The 20,052-nt window shown below is 37.7% G+C and overlaps 1 protein-coding gene across 5 annotated transcripts in view; it reads right to left on the minus strand.

The window, feature by feature from the left end:
- SNX29 (sorting nexin 29) overlaps positions 1-20,052 on the minus strand; it is a 659,946-nt gene that overhangs the window by 475,965 nt on the left and 163,929 nt on the right. The window contains exon 14 of one of the 5 annotated variants that reach the window (XM_078152790.1): positions 7,126-7,205. The exons of the other annotated variants lie outside the window; for them this stretch is intronic. Within the exon in view, the coding sequence (XP_078008916.1) occupies positions 7,193-7,205 (13 nt within the window). The 3' untranslated portion in view covers positions 7,126-7,192. Of the gene's footprint in view, positions 1-7,125; positions 7,206-20,052 lie in introns of those variants that run through there. 5 annotated transcript variants of the gene reach the window in all.

Below are 20,052 nucleotides of genomic sequence, written 5' to 3' on the forward strand. Positions count from 1 at the left end.
TGAGATCTGCAAAGGTGAGACAGATGAGTGCATGAGTGAAAACTCACATGACCCACTACATCTAACTCAACAAAGCCACAGCTGACATTACAACCCAATCATGTTCTTGCTGGACCACTGGATATCCAACGATCCTATTCTGAGAGACTTTAACCCACTTACCTACACCAGCCCTGGGACCCACACTGTACTATTTGGGGAGAGTGGGAGTGCTAACTCATATAAACCAGCCCCAGGCATCTTTCACATTATACCCTGGGCAGCTTCTTACCATCTACCTTGTCACTGTCCCCTCCAGATTAACCTAATTACGGAGACCATAGTCTGGGTACTCATGCCCAACCCTCTTCCCCTACCTCTTTCTCTGGATACTGCAATCAAATCAGCATGCCAATGCTTCAGGAATGAGCATTTCAAACAGCTCCTCTATGGCTCCATTGACTAGATCTATGAATAGTCAAACAAAACACCCTTCCTTGACCACCAAGCCCCCTACATGTGTTGTATTGACTATTAAAATTAAATTCTTTGAGGACAGGAACTATTTCACTTGGCACATAGCACTAAATAAATTCTTTTTTATTTGATTTTTCACTAATACATTCAAAATTCATAATACTTCATTTTCTTCTCTTGATTCAAAATAAATATCTAAAGCAATCAGTATGGGAATAAAATAGATTAAAAGAAATGTTCAATAATCAAGAGTTTCAAAATCCTTTCTTCCAAGTTGAATTGGGCTCATTTTAGCAACATCTTTTTGATTTGCTGTTTTGGTTAAAAAAACAAAAACAAAAACAAAAAACCACACACATAGCTGTTGGAAGTCTCAATCTTTTATAAATGTCTAAAATTAAGTCAACTGCTAGTGACTGTTAACAGATATCACTGTTGATATAGCTAAGGACCCTCTTTGCCTTTGACAGAACATTAAACTAGGAATTACCTGAACAAAAGAAATCTCCATCTATCACACCCCATGCTAGTTGGCAACAAAGACATCTTTTTCATTCCCCTGCTCAAACTACAGACATTTTTTTTTTCATTTCAAACATACTACATCCTACATGACAAAATTTCAAAAATACCCATTCAAAGCCATTCAATCCACAACAAAGTGAATAAATAGCTTCAGATATTAATCCTCCAAAACCACAAAGTAATATACGCTTCGTTCTATAAGCGGACCTTTAAAATTTATACTCAACTTCATGGCATATCACCTTTTTCATAACATGCATTCCAAAGACTAGTGACTTTTAGATAATGGAAATAAATTCAAGCTATTATTGTCCAACTCTCAGCTATAAATGCAGTGAAATCCAACACCACTCGTGTAACTGCCTCTTCTATTCAATTTAAACAAATGCCTGATGCATTCAACTAGGAGTCAAGAAAATTGACCAAACTCTTGTCTTTGACACAAAACTTTTTTTGTGATATTAGTACCTCTCTAGATTTCAGTATTCTCAGCTATAAAATGAGATTAGACTAGATGCTGTTTAAGATTAATTCTAAAAATAAAATTTAATCAATCTGTAAATTCTACTGAATACTTGTTACATTTTTAGCACATTTGGGGACACAAAAGAAATAGAAAAAAATGAGTCTTTCCCTTAAGAAGGTTTCAGTCTAGTAATTTATTTTTACCTTTCATTTATCCTAGAACATGTTTATAGTAAAGTATTTAGTTTGTTTGACTGTCTCAAATAAGCTTGCACAGAATTCCTTGTCAGGAACATTTTGGTACAGGATCTGGCCCTCATATTTGAAGGCTCAAAAACTCAACTTTATTGTTTTATTCATGCATGATTAAGGTTCTGAGGAGTGCTTCACACTGAATAAATTCAAAAGAGACTAATTCATAACGTAGAACAGCAATTTACAAATTTATTATGGGGGAACTATCTTTCCAGGAACTGAATCATCTTGTCTGCTTTCTACAGCAAGGTGTCAAACTCAAACAGAAATGGGGTCCACTAATCTGTATATAAGGATCCCCACAGGCTGCATATTGACTTACAAAACCACATGTTGACATTATCTATGTTCTATTTTACTTTTGTGTAGAATGTTAAATATTTCTCAATTATATCATAATCAGGTTAGGTGAATGCTGCAATGCCAGACTGCACGTTTCACAAATGCCTCTGATCTAGGGAATATTCTTCTCAAGTACATAGGTACATAGCCATTCTTAGTGGCCAAAGAATCAGAGCAAAAGAAATTAGAAGATCTTGAGGGATAGTTCACCAAGGTTATGATAAACCCCAATGAATTATCCCTGCTCTAGTAAAGAACAGAACTTCCTAGTGATGGCAACCTTTGTGTCTCCATGTAGGACTTCTCTGTTTTACTGCTTGATCAACACTGAAAATTTATTAATATCTACAAATTTGTAAGAGACAGGATGGTATAACAGAGGTAACAGTAAACTGGGAGTCAGAAAAACTGTACTCCAAAGCCTATTTCTGCTACATACCAGTTATTTAACCTTGAGAAGTTTACTTAACCTCTGATCCTCAGTTTCCACATCTGTAAAACATATATAATACCTACCCTTCCTACTTCATGTGGTTCATATGAGTGTAAAATAAGAATATTTGCTTTGGAAAACAAAAATGCCACATTAAATTATTGTTATTACTATTCCCCAGCTTTCCTTTTTCTGAACTCCATATAGAGCACCACTTTCTTTTTGCACTTAGCATTGTGACATATGCCCATGGTGTATTATAAATTTCTAATGTTAGGTTAAACTCTCAGGGATTACATTTTATGATGGCTGCTTTCAGATACCAAAGACATATACCTTTATCTCATTGGGTTACATCCAAAGCATTTCAGAAGAGTTCCTTCTGCTCAGGATTCCCATAGACAATTAAATTTGCCCGTCATATGTTGATTCTAGCTAGTTTCATATAAAGCGTGCTCTGCTGACTTGGTATCTAGATTTTAGGGTATAGCTTGCTTTTTCAGTCCTAGAGCTTAATTATCTATATCAATTACAATTAACATTCTATAAAAAGGTTTTGGATGTTTAAACTAATCATATATCATTTTCCTAAGGCATATTTTACTTTGTTAATTCTGGATACGTGGAGTTGTCAGATATCTAGTGTTTTTATGCTATCATTAAGTCTGAAGCACCTCTTTCTTGAGGTCTCTCTCTACAACCACTGCTCTTGGATACAGAATATCCTCTGGATTCATGTTTCATCAGGACCATAGAACAGATGCTACAGGTGCAATTTAATCCAGAATTCTGATAATTTCTAAACAAAAATTATTTTATTCAATTTTCTTTCCCTTTTCAAATGTCTTCCTAAAACCTGAAGGCAATTTATCAAAATATATTTGATATGAATTTATTGAACAATTTATAGAGAAGCTAAAATTTAAAAAAAATCAGAAGCAGAAAGAAAAAAGGGATAGGAAAATGTGGTCAAATGCCCTCATTATAACTGAGTAGTCATCAGAAGTAACAAACAGGTAGGAATATGGTAACTTTAAAGTAGTTCCAAGTTCTAAAAACATTACCATTTTCTCTAGACTCCAGTCTATTCTTTTTATTCAGGGCAGCAAGCCCCAGAGTTCTTTACTAGAGACCTCAACCATCTTTGTTACAATAGCCTCATTGATCTTCACCTTCTAAAATCTTCTTTTTCCTTTCTCATCTCTAGGTACTTTTTTGTACTTTTCATATGCACTTAAGTCCTATTCAAATTTCAAATTCAAATTTGTGCTGTATTTGTGTCACTATCTTATCTTCACTTTTAGATTATAAACTCCTTAGAAGGTATAAACCAGGGGTGGGGAACCTGTGGCCTAGATACTACATGTGACCTCTAGGTCCTCAAGTGTGGCCCTTTGACTGAGTCCAAGTTTTACAGAACAAATCCTTTTATTAAGGGGATTTGTTCTGTGAGGTTTGGATTCAGTCAAAGGGCCACACTTGAGGGCCTAGAGGGCCATACGTGTGGCCTAAAGGCCAACAGGTTCTCCACCCCTGGTATAAACTACATCTTATTGAGAAGCAGTGCCATGTAGTAGATATAGCAGTGGACTTGGAATCAGACTTCTGATGTTTATTATGCAACCCAGGAAAAGTCACTAAACTTGAGCCTCAAAATTTTCCATATTTATAAAATAGGAATAACTGAACCTACCTCAAGGGATTGTTATGAGGACAAAATAAAATAATGTACATAAATCTTAAAGCATTATATCAGTTAGTTATGATAATTCATTTTGTATCCTCAGCTTCCAGCAAGTGTGTTACACATAACATGGGCTCATTAAACATTGGTTGAACTGAACTTAATGAATTAAATTACCATATTTATTAAGAAGGGAAATGCATTTGAGGGGAGGACTTCAGAGCTGAATTGGTCTAAGGCATAATCAGGAGAAAAGTCAACCAGAAGGATATAGAAAACAAAATACTGACAGAGCCCTGTTCTTGGCCACAGAAGCTAAATGACCTGCATTAGGTTGGCAGCCCAAAATGGAGACACGTAGCCTCATGCTTTCCGCCCCAAATTTTAATCTGCAAGCCCATCTAGATGTCTTCTCTCAACTCCACCCCGTGGGAAAATGACATTCTGGGGTAGGCAAAGGCCATGGAAATCAAGGGATAGAAGAAAAAATAATATGTATCATATTCATTTCAAAAGTTAAATAAGGACAGTAACAACTGAGAACTGAACTGAACAGACACTGTTCAATGCTTGCAAACCCACTCTCCTTTAGTGATATTATTCCATTCTCCTAGTCTTAGCCCACAGAGATGGTACAAAATCATTTCTATCTCCTAAAAGGCATAGTATAGACAATTGGAAACTACATGAAATGCATTTTGCTGTACAACAATGGAGAGAAATAGTAAGACAGAGAAAAAATCATAATCACCATTTATTTTTATTTCCACCATTAACCGCTAGCCAACTCCAACTATGGGAAAAACAAAACACACACAGGAAGAGCAAATAAGGTTATACTATGAGTGGTTTGAAAAAAAAACAATTTGGGGTAATTAAATTCAGAAAGCAGCAGCAAATCAGACTAAGAAATCTCCTGAATCACTTATCAAAAAGCATCAATAACAACATCATCCTAATAAAAGTGTCTGCACTTAACTACATTTCACAGGCACTCTCAAACATATATTACTCACCTGTGGAAACATATTCCTAAGGAAAGAATTTTCAAGTAGCAATGAGATCCGAGACTCCTAACCTAATAGCTCTCTTTGCCCGCCCCCCCAAAAATAGTATACATGTTATTTACTTTCACAAAAACTAAGCTGCAGCATTCTTGAGCTTACTCCATTGCATGAAGGTGGCCAAAGTGACTGTAAATCTGGGGTGAGAGGTGAGATGACTGGAAAATTGCAATTGAAATTTAAATCTATCAGGCTCAGCCAACAAACCCTTTAAAAATTGGTATTACATCTTAACAGCCTTGCTTTTTTAAGTTCAAATTAACAATAACTCTCCCTGCCTTTTTATACAAATATCAGAATTTTTTAGCTTTTTATTCTTCTTTTGATTCCCTCTCTTACTCCTCCCCCACCAAGAGCTACTCAGTATCTCCTCAAGTCCCCAGTGACTTCACACACCTGTCTTTAATTCAACAATTCAATATAACAAGCAATTATCAAACACTATTTAGGTCCCAGGCACCAGGCAGATGAGGAGGGTAGAAAGGCAAAAACCAAACAGTCCCTGACCTCAAGGTCACATTGTACTGGGAGATTAAAACCCAGGCTAGTCATGATGAGTTCCTTCACTGCCCAACTCCCTACCACAAAGCCGCTCTATATTTTCACCCATCCTCTCTTTCTTAACTCCAGTGTTTGAGGGTGGCCTTCTTCCTTGATAAGGTCCCCCATTTGTGCCCTTGATCCCTTCCCTTCCCAGTCTTGGAATCAATCGCTTCCTGTCTCTTTCATTTTCAAACTCAGTAATATGTTAGTTTTTGATACTGTAGACCAGTGCTTCTTAAACTGTGGGTCGACCCCATAAGTGGTTACAAAAAAATTTGGCAACAATGAAAGGTTTCTGAATGTGCAAGGTCCAAAAATTAATTCAAAGTCAAATACATAATGAATCCAAGGTATTTCTGGCCCTGATTGCCTTTGTTGCAAAGAGCAACTTCAAGGCAGCCTTAGTTCTGAACACAAAGCAGGCACACTTTGCATTGAGCATGCCCTCAGGCCATGCAACACCAATGACTGCAGCTGAAATTTGAAAGTGAAAAGGAGTCACAAGCAAAAAAAGTTTAAGAAACCCTGCATGTAGACCATCCCCCTCCTCCTTCCTACTCTCTTTTCCCCTTGGCTTACACGACCCAGCTCTCTCTTAGCTCTCCTCAATTCATTTCAAAAGCCATTTATTAAATGGCTACTATGAACAAGCACTGCACAAGGTACTGAACATTCCTTACACTCAATGAGTTTACGTTCTACTGGAGGGGAAGGGGAGAGTCAAGGGGGAACACATACACAAATATTTGGCCCCCTCACATGGGGCAGTGATTCAAAGGCCCTGGAGGAGGGACCACGTTAACCTAAATTCCAGGAAATCCGAAATTAACCTTGAGATGGAGTGGGCTTGTGGGAAGAAAAAGGATGCTAGGAACCATAAAAGTACTGCTATGGACAAGCCGTCAGATCTGCCAGAGGTATATCAACAAAGGCAGAAATAATGGCCCAGGGCAGGAACAATGGTGATATTGTGAGTCTGAACTATGCAATGACCTGAATCTTTACCACTGCACTAGGGTGAAACTGGAAGGTGACGTAGTTTCTTTCTTCCCCACTTTTTCTCAGGAAAAAGTCCAGTTTGTTTGTCACTCCCTTTCAGTTTCTGCTCACACTGCCCCACTAAAAAGTCTGAGGCAGCCAGGGTTTGGAAGCTTTGTTCTTTTCCAAAACATCTACTTTCAGTTTTCAGTCATTTATCTGTTAAAAAAACTTCTGGCCAATAAGACCCAGAATGTTTGCTGTTGCTATCTAATGCACGGGATAAGGAAAGAGGAGGAATTTTACCTTTCAGAGATGGGAGATATCTGGCTGAATAAAGCTGAGTTAGGTTCCACAGGCACTGAGGCAGAGAGAAGAAGGCTGGTGGCATTTTCCATAAGCCTTTCCAATGTATGTGAGACCAAAGAGAGGAAAACTCCTCAAGATCTATTTTCTTTCCCTTTTGTAAAAATAAATACATACACATATAAATGAATACATAAATTAACAGACAGATTAATTAATAAGCCACAATGAGTCAGAAAGCAGCGTAAGAGAGAGAGAGAAAAGGCACTATTACTTCAGTCTGAGAGGCTTGGGAAGGAGTGGGGTAAAAATAGAAGACTTTCCCACATCCCCTTCAAAAGATAGTCCCTAAAAGGAGAAGAAGCCAAGAGCAAGGACCTAGCATCTGCCAGAGAGCATGGCTGGATGGCTTTAACTGCAGATGGGAGGTTACCATAGCAATGCTACCAGAGCAACATTTCAATGCTGCCAGTGCCTAAACTCACTCAAAATTCTATTTGGTGGTTAGATAAGTAAGAAGAAAGTTAACACAAAGGTCCTGCTTCTCTACCACCCACACCTAAAAACTCTAAGTCTAGCAGAGCCAGTTTCTGTCCTCTCACTCTCTGCGTGTATATCTCTGCAGTTGTTGTTTCGCTTCATTTAGGCGGTTTCAGTAGAATACACCAAGATGCTTCCTCATATGGAACATACTACAGAAGCCATGATGTTTTTCTACCAAAATTTTGCAGGAGATAAATGCTACTTAACAAAAGAAGATTTAGAGTCCTCATGAACAAATAATTCCTTGGATTTTTGGAAAATTAGCATTTAGCTGTGAACAAGATCATGAAGGACCTAGACCAATGCCAAGATGGAAAAGTAGGATTTCAAACTGTCTTTTCACCATTTGAATTTTAGGACTATTTCATCATACACAAGAATAAGCAAGGGGAAAAAATGAGGCTCAGTCAAGGAACTCCTCCCAACCCTGACGCAATGAGTTATCCTTAGAGATCATTTTCCACATCTCTCCATATAGCTCCTCCCAGAAGGAAGAAGTTCCATGAGCAGACCAAGGCCCCCAGAATGTACAAATGAACTCCAAGCTTACAATTTGATCACCAGGGAAATAAAATGCAAGTAAATGCCAGATAAGCTTTTGATTTTTTTTATATTATATACACTCTATTCCACAATAAAAAAAAATTTAAAGCAAAACAAAGTAATTTCAACAAAAAGAGAATGTCAATAATGAGGGAGGAAGGGGTGGGATTCAAGAAAGATATCTTAAAAGAACAGTACTTGAACTGTGACTGGGAGAAAGGTAAGAATTCCATGAGGTACAAGTGAGGAGAGAGTGCAGTCAAGACATGAGGAAAGCTACCTGTGCAAAAGCAAAAAGTGAAACATGGAATGGTGTGCACCATGTACAGCTAGCAAATCAATTTCACTGGAATGGAGAAAGCTATGAATTAAGATTCAACAGACAGGTGAGAGTCAGATGGTGAGGAGCTGTAAACACCAGGTTTTACATTGACATTTATATTTTATCTATCCTAAAGTAAGGGAGGGAAAGAATTTGGAACTCAAAATTGCAAAAAACAAATGTTAAAAATCGTTTTTACATGTCATTGGGAAAAAAATATAAAGAATTTAACATAAGCAGGTGTTTTTAGAAAATGGATCAGAGGAGAAGATTGAAGTCAGGGAGTCCAATTAGGCGGTTCCTGCAATCGCAGTCTAACAACAGTGATTCAAATACCATCTTTATATACATGATGTCTAAATCTATATTCTTATCCCTAATTTCTCTCCTGAACCCCAGTGGCACATTATTAACTGCCTTCTAGACACAAATTCCTGATTGTACTGAAGCATCTCAAAATAGAACTGGTTGTCTTCTTCACTCCACCAAATATTCCCAATCATTCAGGTTAATAGCCTTAAAGCCATTTTTCCTTTCACCTCACACCATTTTCACACTCAACAAGTTATCAAGGTGACCAGTTGTCTCCATAACATTCTGGAAGCAGGAACTATTTTGCTTTTCTTTGCATCACTAGCACTTAGCACAGCACCTGGCACACAGTAAGTTCTTTGCAAATGCTTGTGGATTGATTGACTGACTGAACTTCTGCTGTCTCTTTTCACTTTTCACTCACATAGTCAATACTTCAGTACAGGCTCTCATCATTTTTCCCTTGGACTAGACAGAAAAAAAACTGTCTACATTCTCCGTTTATACAGTCAAACATTTCTCAACCCCATGCAATCCTTCTGACCTCATTACTAAACTGAAATTGGTCTCCCAAGTTACAATAATCTCTTAATTGACAAATCTCATGATCTTTCCCTAGTCCTTATTGTTAGTAATTTCTCTGCAGCTTTTGACACTTGTTAACTACCTTCTCTTCCAATACTCTCTTCCTCTCTTGATTTGTACTCTGTCCTGCTCAGACCATATGTGGAGCACTGTGTTCAGTTCCTGGAACATCACACTATAGGAGGAGCATTGATAAATCAATAATGTCTACTGGAATGCAACTAGAATAGTGAAGGGCCCTAAGATCTTGTCATATAAATCAGAATTGAAGGAAGTAGGGATGTTTAGCCTAAACAAGATGTAACCTAATAGGGTGACATGAGAGCTGTCTTGAACTACCTGAAGGACTCTCATGTTTAAGAGGAAGAAGACTTGCTCTATATGTGGCCCCAGAGGAAAGAATGGGAATCAAAGAGTAAAAGTCGAAGAAGTGATTGTGGCTCAGTGTATGGAAAAACTTCCTAACCATGACAGCTAGTCAAAATTAGGATGGGTTGTTTCTGGAGGCCACAATTGAAGACCTTTCTTCAAGAAAAGTCTGGATGACTCTTTGTTGGGGACGTTACAGAGGAGACAGATTCTTATTCTGGTATGGGTTGGAACAGATGGCTTCTAGATTCCTTTTCAATTCTATGATCATGTTCCCTGAATCAATCACTCCCATCTCTATATATTTGCCTCTGCAGTAACTACCTGTGATTCCTACAGTGCTATGCAAAATAACTAGAATAAAATAAAATGATTTAATTTACTGACTTATTAAATAAACCTTAGAAACATTTATGTCTATATAAACTTTTAAAATGTGAAATGTGTCTTGCTTTTGTTGCATTTGCTTACTTTATATGATCTGGAATTGAGTTGACAAAATTTTGAAGCATTTTAATTTATCATGAGATTACACTTTTATCAAATTAGATATTAAGTGTACCTTTGACAAGCAATCCATTTTTTCCAAGTCCAGTCTTGATTATAGGCCACAGGTTTGCAATGGAATTTAAATCAGGTGAGTTCCCAGGTCATCAAAACATATTAACTCTATCTCCTGGATAAATTTATCTTTTGTGACATGTAACATAGTTATAGTGTTCCATTGCCACCTACTCTGTGCATAGTAATAGTCACACACAGGATCTCATCATTTTTCACAAGTGTTCCATTTTCTGAAATAAAAATGCTGACATTCCTCAATCTGACCACAATCTATTATTTGACCTTTCCCTGCACTTAATTGCATCAAGATCCCCCAACTATCCATTCCTCAGTAATTCTCGAGCCTTTACTCCAGTTCTGCCTTCAATTAACTTTCTCTTTAATCTTGATCTTGGCCATTTCAACTCTACACTGTGCTGGGCTTTTGAATCCCTTGATGCCTTGTCCTACCACCACCCATTTCTCGCCAAACCTCAGCCCCGTACTGCTCCTACCATCTGTCAAAATTACTCTTTCCTCTTGCAAATACAGATTTTTGCCTGCTTCCCATGTTTGCTCACCTTGTACAAACTGAAATGGGCATTCCCTTTTTAGCTCTGAAAGAAATGTGAATCATGTCAGTAATATTTTCAGTTTACTGGTTGGTAAATTTGAGAATTTTTCTTGCCTAAGCCTATTTATGTTCTCTGCCTGCTTCCCCTTTCTTATAGTGTTTATTTAATCTTCTTTTACCAAAGTAACTATAAAAATTAGGGAAAATAAGATGCAAAACTAGCATAAATTTGTTTGCATTATTGTCCCACAACTCTACCTATTAATATCAAGAAACATTAAAAAAAAAAACCTTGAAATCTTTAAGGTCCCTTCTTGTTTTTACTATTCTAAACTTCCCAAACAATGACCAAAAAAAAATTTCTACATACAAAGGAGAAAAGGAAAAGGAGATTATATATAAAATCAGATATCACTATTACTTACAGGGTTGCTATGAACTAGCAGCTAAGTGGCACAGTGGATAGAGTGCCAAGCCTGAAGTCAGGAAGATGCATCTTTAAGAGTTCAAATCTGGCCTCAGACATTTACTATCTGTGTGACCCAGGCCAATTCAATTAACTCCATCTACCTCAGTTCTTCATCTATAAAATGAGCTGGGGAAGGAAATGTCAAACCACTCCAGAATCTTTGCCAAGAAAACCTCAAATGATGTCACAAAGAGTTGGACATGACTGAAATGACTGAACAACTATTACTTAAATCATACATACATCTTTAAACACGTTAGTTTCAAAATCGCCCTACTAAGGCTGAAATAATTAATCTATACCCGCCCCTTAAAATTTTTATTAAGCGCCTACTCCATGTTATGAGTACTGTTTTGAGCCCTGAGGATAGAATTCTAAAAAATGAAACAATCTCTTCTCACAAGGATGATGTGAGATCAGCACAAAGGCCTGCATGGGCAAGACAAAGTGATAGGCTTCTTCTAGGTTTGTTTTTAAGAATGGTGTAATCTCTAAAAAAGTGTCCTCAGTCTTTTAGGGCAATCAAAAAAGCAGGGGAAATATGGTAAAATCCTCCCCAAAAAAGTAGGTTAAGTACTCTAACTACCCTATAGAATGGATAGAACTAAGTTACTGCCCTTAATTTTAGCAGTTGATATTAGTCAAATGATTCCCAGGGCAAGATTATTAACATAGATAGACCTGGATCAGATTTTTTATCATCTTCTCTGGGAGATGGTAAAAAACAGGATAAAACTAGTCTACAGACAGATTTGCTAAATACATAAATGGCTCAAAGGAAGATGAATTTTATAATGAGACTATAATTTTCTCTAACAGACTACTCTTTGGCCACCAATTGGCCAGCTACTAAGATTAGAATTAAATGGAGAGCAACCCATGTAATTTTATCGCAAAGACTTAATGACTGCTGATTGGTTCCTGAGGGAGTGGAACATATTTTAAAATAGGCAATTCACCAATTTTACAGGCAGAGGCTGACAGAGAAAGTTGATTAGGAAAAGAATTTTCAGTTCCCTCTTTTGGCATCAATTGTTTTTAGGAGGGAGGATACTTTCACATAATCTGCCTGATGATTTAATCACTAGAAGACCGAAATCTACTAAATGTTGCACAAAGATTTAGGTCAGGGGATGAATATCACCATTGGTTTGGAGCACCAAGACATTCAGACAGGTATTCTGCCATAGTTACCATCATTTAAGTATTGCTATTACCTGAAGACAGGACAGAATATTAAATCAGTTAGTGAAAGTAATCAGAGTGCTTTATACTACCAAACACAGAGCAATCAAATAGTTCTTAGCTTGCAAGAAGCACTTTGGCCAGAAGCAGTTATTTTAAATCATAACAATAAGATAGTCACAACTGTTGATGACATTGTACTCTCTGAGAATTATTATATATTATTGGGGCTGCCAGAGCTAGTTAAAAAAAAAAATCAAAGTACAAAATGGTGACTCAGAACCTGACCCTAGAGTATCTTAAAAGTGTACTGTGGAGGCAGCTAGGTGGAGCAGTGGGATAGAGCGCCAACCCTGGAGTCAGGAGGACGTGAGCTCAAATTCAGCCTCAGACACTTGACATTTACTAGCTGTGTGACCCTGGGAAAGTCACTTCACCCCACTGCCCAGCAAAACAAAAAAAAGGAAAAATGTGTACTGTGGTTTAGTGGACAAAGGTCTAGCCTATTAGCTAGGAAGACTTGTGTTCAAATCCTACTGTTGACACTGACTGACTGTGTAACTTCTCTCAGCCTCCTCATCTGTGAAATAAGGAAACTGAGTTATATTTAATCTCTAAATTTAGAGGGCTGAACTCTAAGATCTCTAGTCCCTTCCAACACTAAATCTAAGATCTTGTAATCTAAAACTTATGACCAAAGGTAGATATTTGAAAAATGGTCTTGCTGGAGTTACAGATGCAGTTTTTGGCTATGGAATAAATAAAAAGTTAACCTGACTTCTGGGAGCTAAGATGGCGGAGTAAGCAGTAAATTGCCATAGCTCTTCCATATTTACCTACAAACAACCATAAGATAGCAGTCCCAAATAAATCTTGGAACAGTAAAACCAGCAAAAAGACAAAGTGAAAAAAACATTTTAGCCCAAGAAACTTAGAAGATCAGCAAGAAAGGTTTGTCTCACTTGGGTAAAAGGGGAATGCAGTCCAGGACAGGAAGTGTCCCAGCAAGCCAGCAGGAAGCCTTACCTCAGCAAAAGCAGCAGGAGATCCTGAGCCCCAGCGCAGTGGAGCAGGCAAACACCAACACCAGAACCTCCCTTGCGCTTCAGCATAGCCAGAGGAACAGGAAGACTCTAGTTCCAAGAACCTCCACATCCTTCAGGATAGTCCTGGGCAAACAGTTACAGCCAACCCTACAGGTGTCTAAGCAAACGGCCAACACCTCACACATACCCCACTTCAGCCTAGTCCCAGACAAACAGGCAGCCACCAGCAGCCAGACTACCATGTGCTTCAGGGTAGACCAGGGAAACACAGAAACATCCCACTGGCCTCAGCATATACCAGATACGAGCACTAAGACCCTGGCTCAGCACCAGGTAAGCTGCTAGACCTGTACGGCCTCTAGAAGCGCCAGCCACCCCCCACTCCAGGGTCCCCCACAGCCTAATGACAACACCAGTGCAGCACCAGGTAAACAGCCAGGGGCTGCAGCCTGAGACAGTGCCTCTTCCACCCTGTGGGAAGAGCTCAAATTTTTTTTTTTAAAAAGGGAAAAGGCCAAGAAAGATGAGCAAAAAACAACAACAAAATCTGGTTATTATGGTGACAAACTCAAGACCACAAACTCAGAAGAAGACAACCATGTCTAAACACCTATGGGCAAACCCCCAAAGAAAAATGGGAAATGGTCTCAAGCCCAGAAAGAACTTATGGAAGATCCCAAAAAGGAGCTTAAAAATCATATAAGAGAGGTAGAAGAAAAACTGAGAAAAGAAATGAGAGAAATTATGAGAGAAATTATGAAGAGAATTATGAGAATTATGAAAAAAGAGTCAACAAATGGAAAAAGAAAACAACTGCTTAAAAAGAAGAACTGCTCAAATGGAAAAGGAAGTACAAAAGCTAACAGAGGAAAGCAACCACTTAAAAGTTAGAATTAGGCAAGTGGAAGCTAATGATTCTATAAGACATCAAGAATCAATAAAACACATTCAAAAGAATGAAAAAAGAAAAGAAAATGTAAAGTACCTTATTAGAAAAACAACTGACTGAAAAATCGATCCAGGAGAGACAACGTCTGAATCATTGGACTACCTCAAAGCCGTAATCAAAAGGAGGACCTGGACAGCATCTTTCAAGAAATTATCAAGGAAAACTGCTCTGATATCCTGGAACTAGAGAGAGAAATAGGCATTGAAAGAATTCACAAATCACCTGAGGAAAGAGATCCCAAAATAAAAACTCCAAGAAACATTATTGCCAAATCACAGAACTATCAAGTCAAGGTAAAAATACTGCAAGTGGCCAGAAAGAAACAATCCAAATATTGTGGAATCACAATCAGGATTACATAGGACTTAGCAGCTACAACATTAAAGGATCAGAGGTCAAGGAACACAAAGAAGCTAAGACTACAACCAAGAATCACCTACCCAGTGAAATTAAGCATAATAATAGTTCAAGAGGGAAAATGGTTATTCAGTGAAATAGGAAGATGTCAAGCTTTCAGAAGGAGAAGACCAGAGTTGAATAAAAAAATTTGATCTCCCATATCAACACCCAAGAAAAGCCTCTGTTAGGGATTCAATGGGGCTGAATTGTTTACATCCCTACATGGGAAGATGATACTTGTAATTCTTAAAAATTATACACTAATAGTACAGCTAGAAGGAATATACATAAATAGAGGGTATGGGTATAAGATAAATTAGAGGAAATGACATTAAAAAAATTAAGGGATGAGAAAGAGGAGTATGCTGTGTGCAGAAGGAAGAGAGAGATGGAATGGAGTAAATTATTTCATATGAAGAGGTACAAAAAACCTATTACAGTGGAAGGGGAAATGGGAAGGTGGGCGATGGGCATCACTTGAATACATAATCAGTTGAATATAAAAATCTATCTTACCTGACAGGAAAGTAGTAAAGGGGGGAGTGAGTAGACTGACAGAAGAGAGGGAAGACCAGGGAGATAATAGAAGCAAAGGGAAGAGGGAAAGGGTGAATGAAAAGAGACAGAGGCCAAGGAGGAGAGAAAATAGGATAAAGGGAAATACACAGTAATCATAACTGTAAATGTGAATGGGATGAACTCTCTCATAAAATGGAGGTGGATAGCAGAGTGAATCAAAACCCAGAATCCTACAATACCTTATTTACAAAAAACACACTTGAAGCAGAGAGACACACACAGAGTAAAGATAAGGGGCTGGAGCAGAATCAATTATGATTCAGCTGATGTAAAAGAGGCAGGGATAGCAATGTTGATCTCAGACAAAGCACAAGCAAAAATAGACCTAATTAAAAGAGATAAGAATGGGGCTTGGAGATTTGTCCTGAGGTCCTCACCTCACTCTCTCTCTCCCTCTCCCTCAGCTGCTCCCAGGGCTTCCTCCATAAAGCTATTGTGGCAGCTTCTGCCACTAGCAGGAAGATGGCCTTGGGCGGTGCCTGGAGCATCTCTCCCTACCTTTCCTGATCCAGGAGCCCCAGGGCCTAAGGGAAAATTGGGACACAAATGTACTGTTGGTGGAACTGTGAACTGATCCAACCATTCTGGAGAGCAATTTGGAACTATGACCAACAGGCAACCAAAGTCTGCATATCCTTTGATCCAGCAATACCACAACGAGGTCTGTATCCCAAAGTGATCATAAAAAGGGGGGAAAGACCTACATGTACAAAAATATTTATAGCAGTCTTTCTTATGGTGACAAAATATTGGAAAATGAGGGGATGCCCATCAATTGGGGAATGGCTGAAAAAGCTGTGGTATATGAATGTAATGGAATATTATTGTACAATAAGACATGATGAACAGGCAGAGTTCAGAAAAACCTAGAAAGACTTATACAAACTGATACAAAATGAAATGCCTATTTGTCTGGGGCCAGGGAAACATTACACACAGTATCAGCAACATCGTGTGATGATCAACTATGAATAGTCAGCGCTTCTCGACAACACAGTGATCCAAGACAAGTACAAAGGACTCATGAAGGAAAATGCTATCCAGAGGTGGGGAACCTGTGGCCTTGAGGCCACACTTAATCCAAACTTCACTTCTGTGAAGTTAGGATTCAAAGGGGCCTAGAGGACCATATATGTCTTTGAGGCCACAGTTCCCCACTCCTGTGACCACATCCAGATAAAGAACTGATGGACTCTGAATGCAGACCGAAGCACACTTTTTTCACTTATTCTTTTTTGTGGTTTTTTTTCCTTTTGCTCGTTTCTTCTTTCACAACTGTGACTAATATGGAAATAAATTTTACATGATAGCACATGTATAAACCATACCAAATTGCCTACCATTTTAGGAAGAGGGGAGGAGAGGGAGGGAGAAAAATTTGGAACTCAAAATCTTGTAAAAATGAACGCTAAAAATTGTCTTGACATGTAATTGGGGGAAAAAATACTATAAAAAAATAGAACCATATTTTAAAAAAAAGAAATTCCTTATATCACTGACACTAAGCCCTAACCCAACAGAAAATTCTAATTCTTTGCCTGACCAGAAAATCTAGAGTAGACTCTCAAAATGGCACATTTTACCTCTTATGCACCAGCTTTTTTCTAAAATATGATTAACTTTAATCAACAATACATATTTTTATATAATTCCCCCACCTCAGGCTCACTTGTTCAAAGACCTTTTCAAATGAACAGGTTGGTTACTCAGAAAAATAACTGCTACCACTTTCAGGACTCAGCCAGGCTTGCTTCTCTCAGGATACTGTGTCTCATAGCAATGACTCACATTTATATGCAATTTCAAATTTTACAAAGCACTTTCTTCACAACAAAGTGGTGAAGTAGTAATATCTAAACAATCTATTTTGTTTTTTCAGTCAAGCTGGGGACCTTCCAGTCTATGACTGAGTAGGCAAGTCTTCAGGAGTTGCCTGAAGAACTCTGAGTTTAAGTGATTTCTTGTTGCTATTCAGTCATTTTTCAATCGTGTTTGACTCTTCGTGGCCCCATTTGGGGTTTGCTTGGCAAAGATAAAAAAAAATGGTTTGCCATTTCCTTCTCCAGTACATTTTATAGAAGCAAATAAAGTTAAGTGACTTGCGCAGGGTCACAAAGCTACTAAGAGTCTAAGGATAGATTTGAATCTACAAAGATGAGTCTTCTTGACTCCAGGCCCTGTACTCTATCCACTGTACCACCAAGCTCCCCAGGGTTAAATAACCAGTGTCGGAGACAAGACTGGCCTTCACAACTAACTCTGTACCAAGCATTCTATTCACTAACACATCCTACTCTACAGGGTGGTAATAAGTATGAGATAGGTAGTGTACATATTATTATTCTTGCTTAGTCGATAATGAAACTGAGGCAAAGAGAGGTGAAGTGACTTGCTCTTGGTGACAAAATTAATCAATGTTAGTGCTTGGAAACCTCAGTTTTCTTATTCCAAATCCTACATTATGTAATGTCTTATTGACCTTTTTCATGTCGCTAAAAGCTACTAAGCAATAATTTGATAACACTACATTTACTACAGTCATTTACATTTATTAAACTCCCTTCTATTTATTAGGTTATTACATTCAGAACAAGTCCGAGAATCTCAAAGCACACAGAACTAAAGATGACTGTCTTTGGTTAAAAAAGATGTTTGCAGGTATTAAAAATAAAGTTTCACCCAAGGTACAACATTCTACATACTGATTTAATGAAGTATTTAAGCACATAAACCTAGGTAGACACCAAAATAAAAATTGCATGTGTACCTGTTAAACACAATGTTTATATTCATTTACATTAAATCATATAGTTTTCCATGTAACAGACGTTAACATCTCTTCTAAGGTTCTCATAAAAATATTCATTATCTGTTCCTCAAAAGACTTGTGAACATGACAAATGTCTGATTCACTCAAGTGATATCAATGCAAACTGAAATACAACTGTGTGAGAAATTAGTCAAAAATATGAATAAACAATTCCATGCAAATTTCATTGCCCAAAACAAGAAAATTCAATTATAAAAGCAAGCCAAATGTTCAACCTGCTGGGAAGCTTTGGAATGCCAAGCTCTTTCAAAATGAGAAATTTTTAAAATCACCAACTATAAAGGAGCACATTAGAAAACAAAGTTGTGTGCCCTTTGAAAGGTGCAAAGACAGAAGCTGAGCTTCTAAAAACACAAAACCTTCATAATCAAGTGTTTCCAAGCAAATACTATTTATTAATTAACTGGTCCACTAGCCCACAGATTTAATTTCACTGATGGTCCAATCATTTCCATACATAAACTAGAATATGCTATTAAACTAAAAGTCCGCATATTGGAGTACAGGATTACAGATTTAGAGGAGGGATTGACCTGTCTCAGAGACTACCTAGTTCGATCTCGCCATTTTACAGATGAGTAAACAGGCACAGAAAGGGGTAATGATTTCCCCAACGTCACACAGCTAGTTAATGTCAGAGGTAGACTTTGAACCTAGGTGCCCTGTCCAGATTCAATGTTCTTATCCTTATAATATATTCAATGAGAAAATGACTCTCAAAATAATGTTCTTAATCCAGAAATGTCTTATCCATCAGAAGAGATTAAATTATACTCAGTATAATTCTCAAAGTAAATGCTTTTTATTATTGCCCAATTCTTCAGAAAATTGATAATCCATGAATACGAGCAATTCTCTACTAAATAACCAAAACACTCCTTTTCGTGATAATTCCAGAAAACAGAAAGTCCACTGTAAAGTGTTCATTATAAAAAAGCGTTAAAGTATTCCTGTTTCCTAAAACAAATATATCATATTTCAATAACTGACAATTTATTATGTTCATTCTGAAATACCCAAAACACTCTCAAATTCAAAGCCCTCACAAATAAAAACTCAATGACCCATTATAGCTTGTAATTATGCCTCCACGGTAACTTATGAGTGGACGTTGGGACAGGTACGAAAGTGAAAAGTTTGAGAGTTAAAAGTTCTAGCCTTTAGCTAGCCTTTGGCTCAGCCTTTAACTAACAACATGAGTTTAGACAAATCACTTGGGTTTCATTTTCCTCATCTGTAAAGTTAGGAGGTTAGATTCATTCAAACATAGGTTCCCAAAGTGGGTGATACCTCAGGAGGAGGGGAGACTAGTAGCCTAGGGTGCAACTGGGGGGCACTGAATAAAAATAAGAGGGCGGTGGAAGCATAAGGAAAGAAGAGAAGAGAAGAAAAATTTGAAAAACCATTAGTACCTGTTTCATCTATGTGCAACAGAGTTAAAGACATAGGGATTACTTTTTTTTTTCAAATAAACACACAAAATGCAAGTTATAACCAATCAGTGGTCAAGTCCACTGACAGGTCTTAACAAGCAAGGGTTGGGAGGCAAGCCTGTCTTGCATTGCCAGGAAGTCCAGCGCATATCAGCAAGAATATATGCATGTAATGACTTGCTGACAATACTATACTATATAGTTACATAATGCAATACTGCATCAGCAAAATCTGAGTGCAGGAAAAAAACACAAATTCTCAATAAATTATTAAATTAAATTTCAAAAAAAAAGTGCTAAAGGGTTAAGGAAAGTAGACT

This window comes from Phascolarctos cinereus, unplaced genomic scaffold (genome assembly GCF_003287225.1).
Source record: "Phascolarctos cinereus isolate Bilbo 61053 unplaced genomic scaffold, phaCin_HiC Scaffold_4;HRSCAF=312, whole genome shotgun sequence".
NCBI classification, from domain to species: domain Eukaryota; kingdom Metazoa; phylum Chordata; class Mammalia; order Diprotodontia; family Phascolarctidae; genus Phascolarctos; species Phascolarctos cinereus.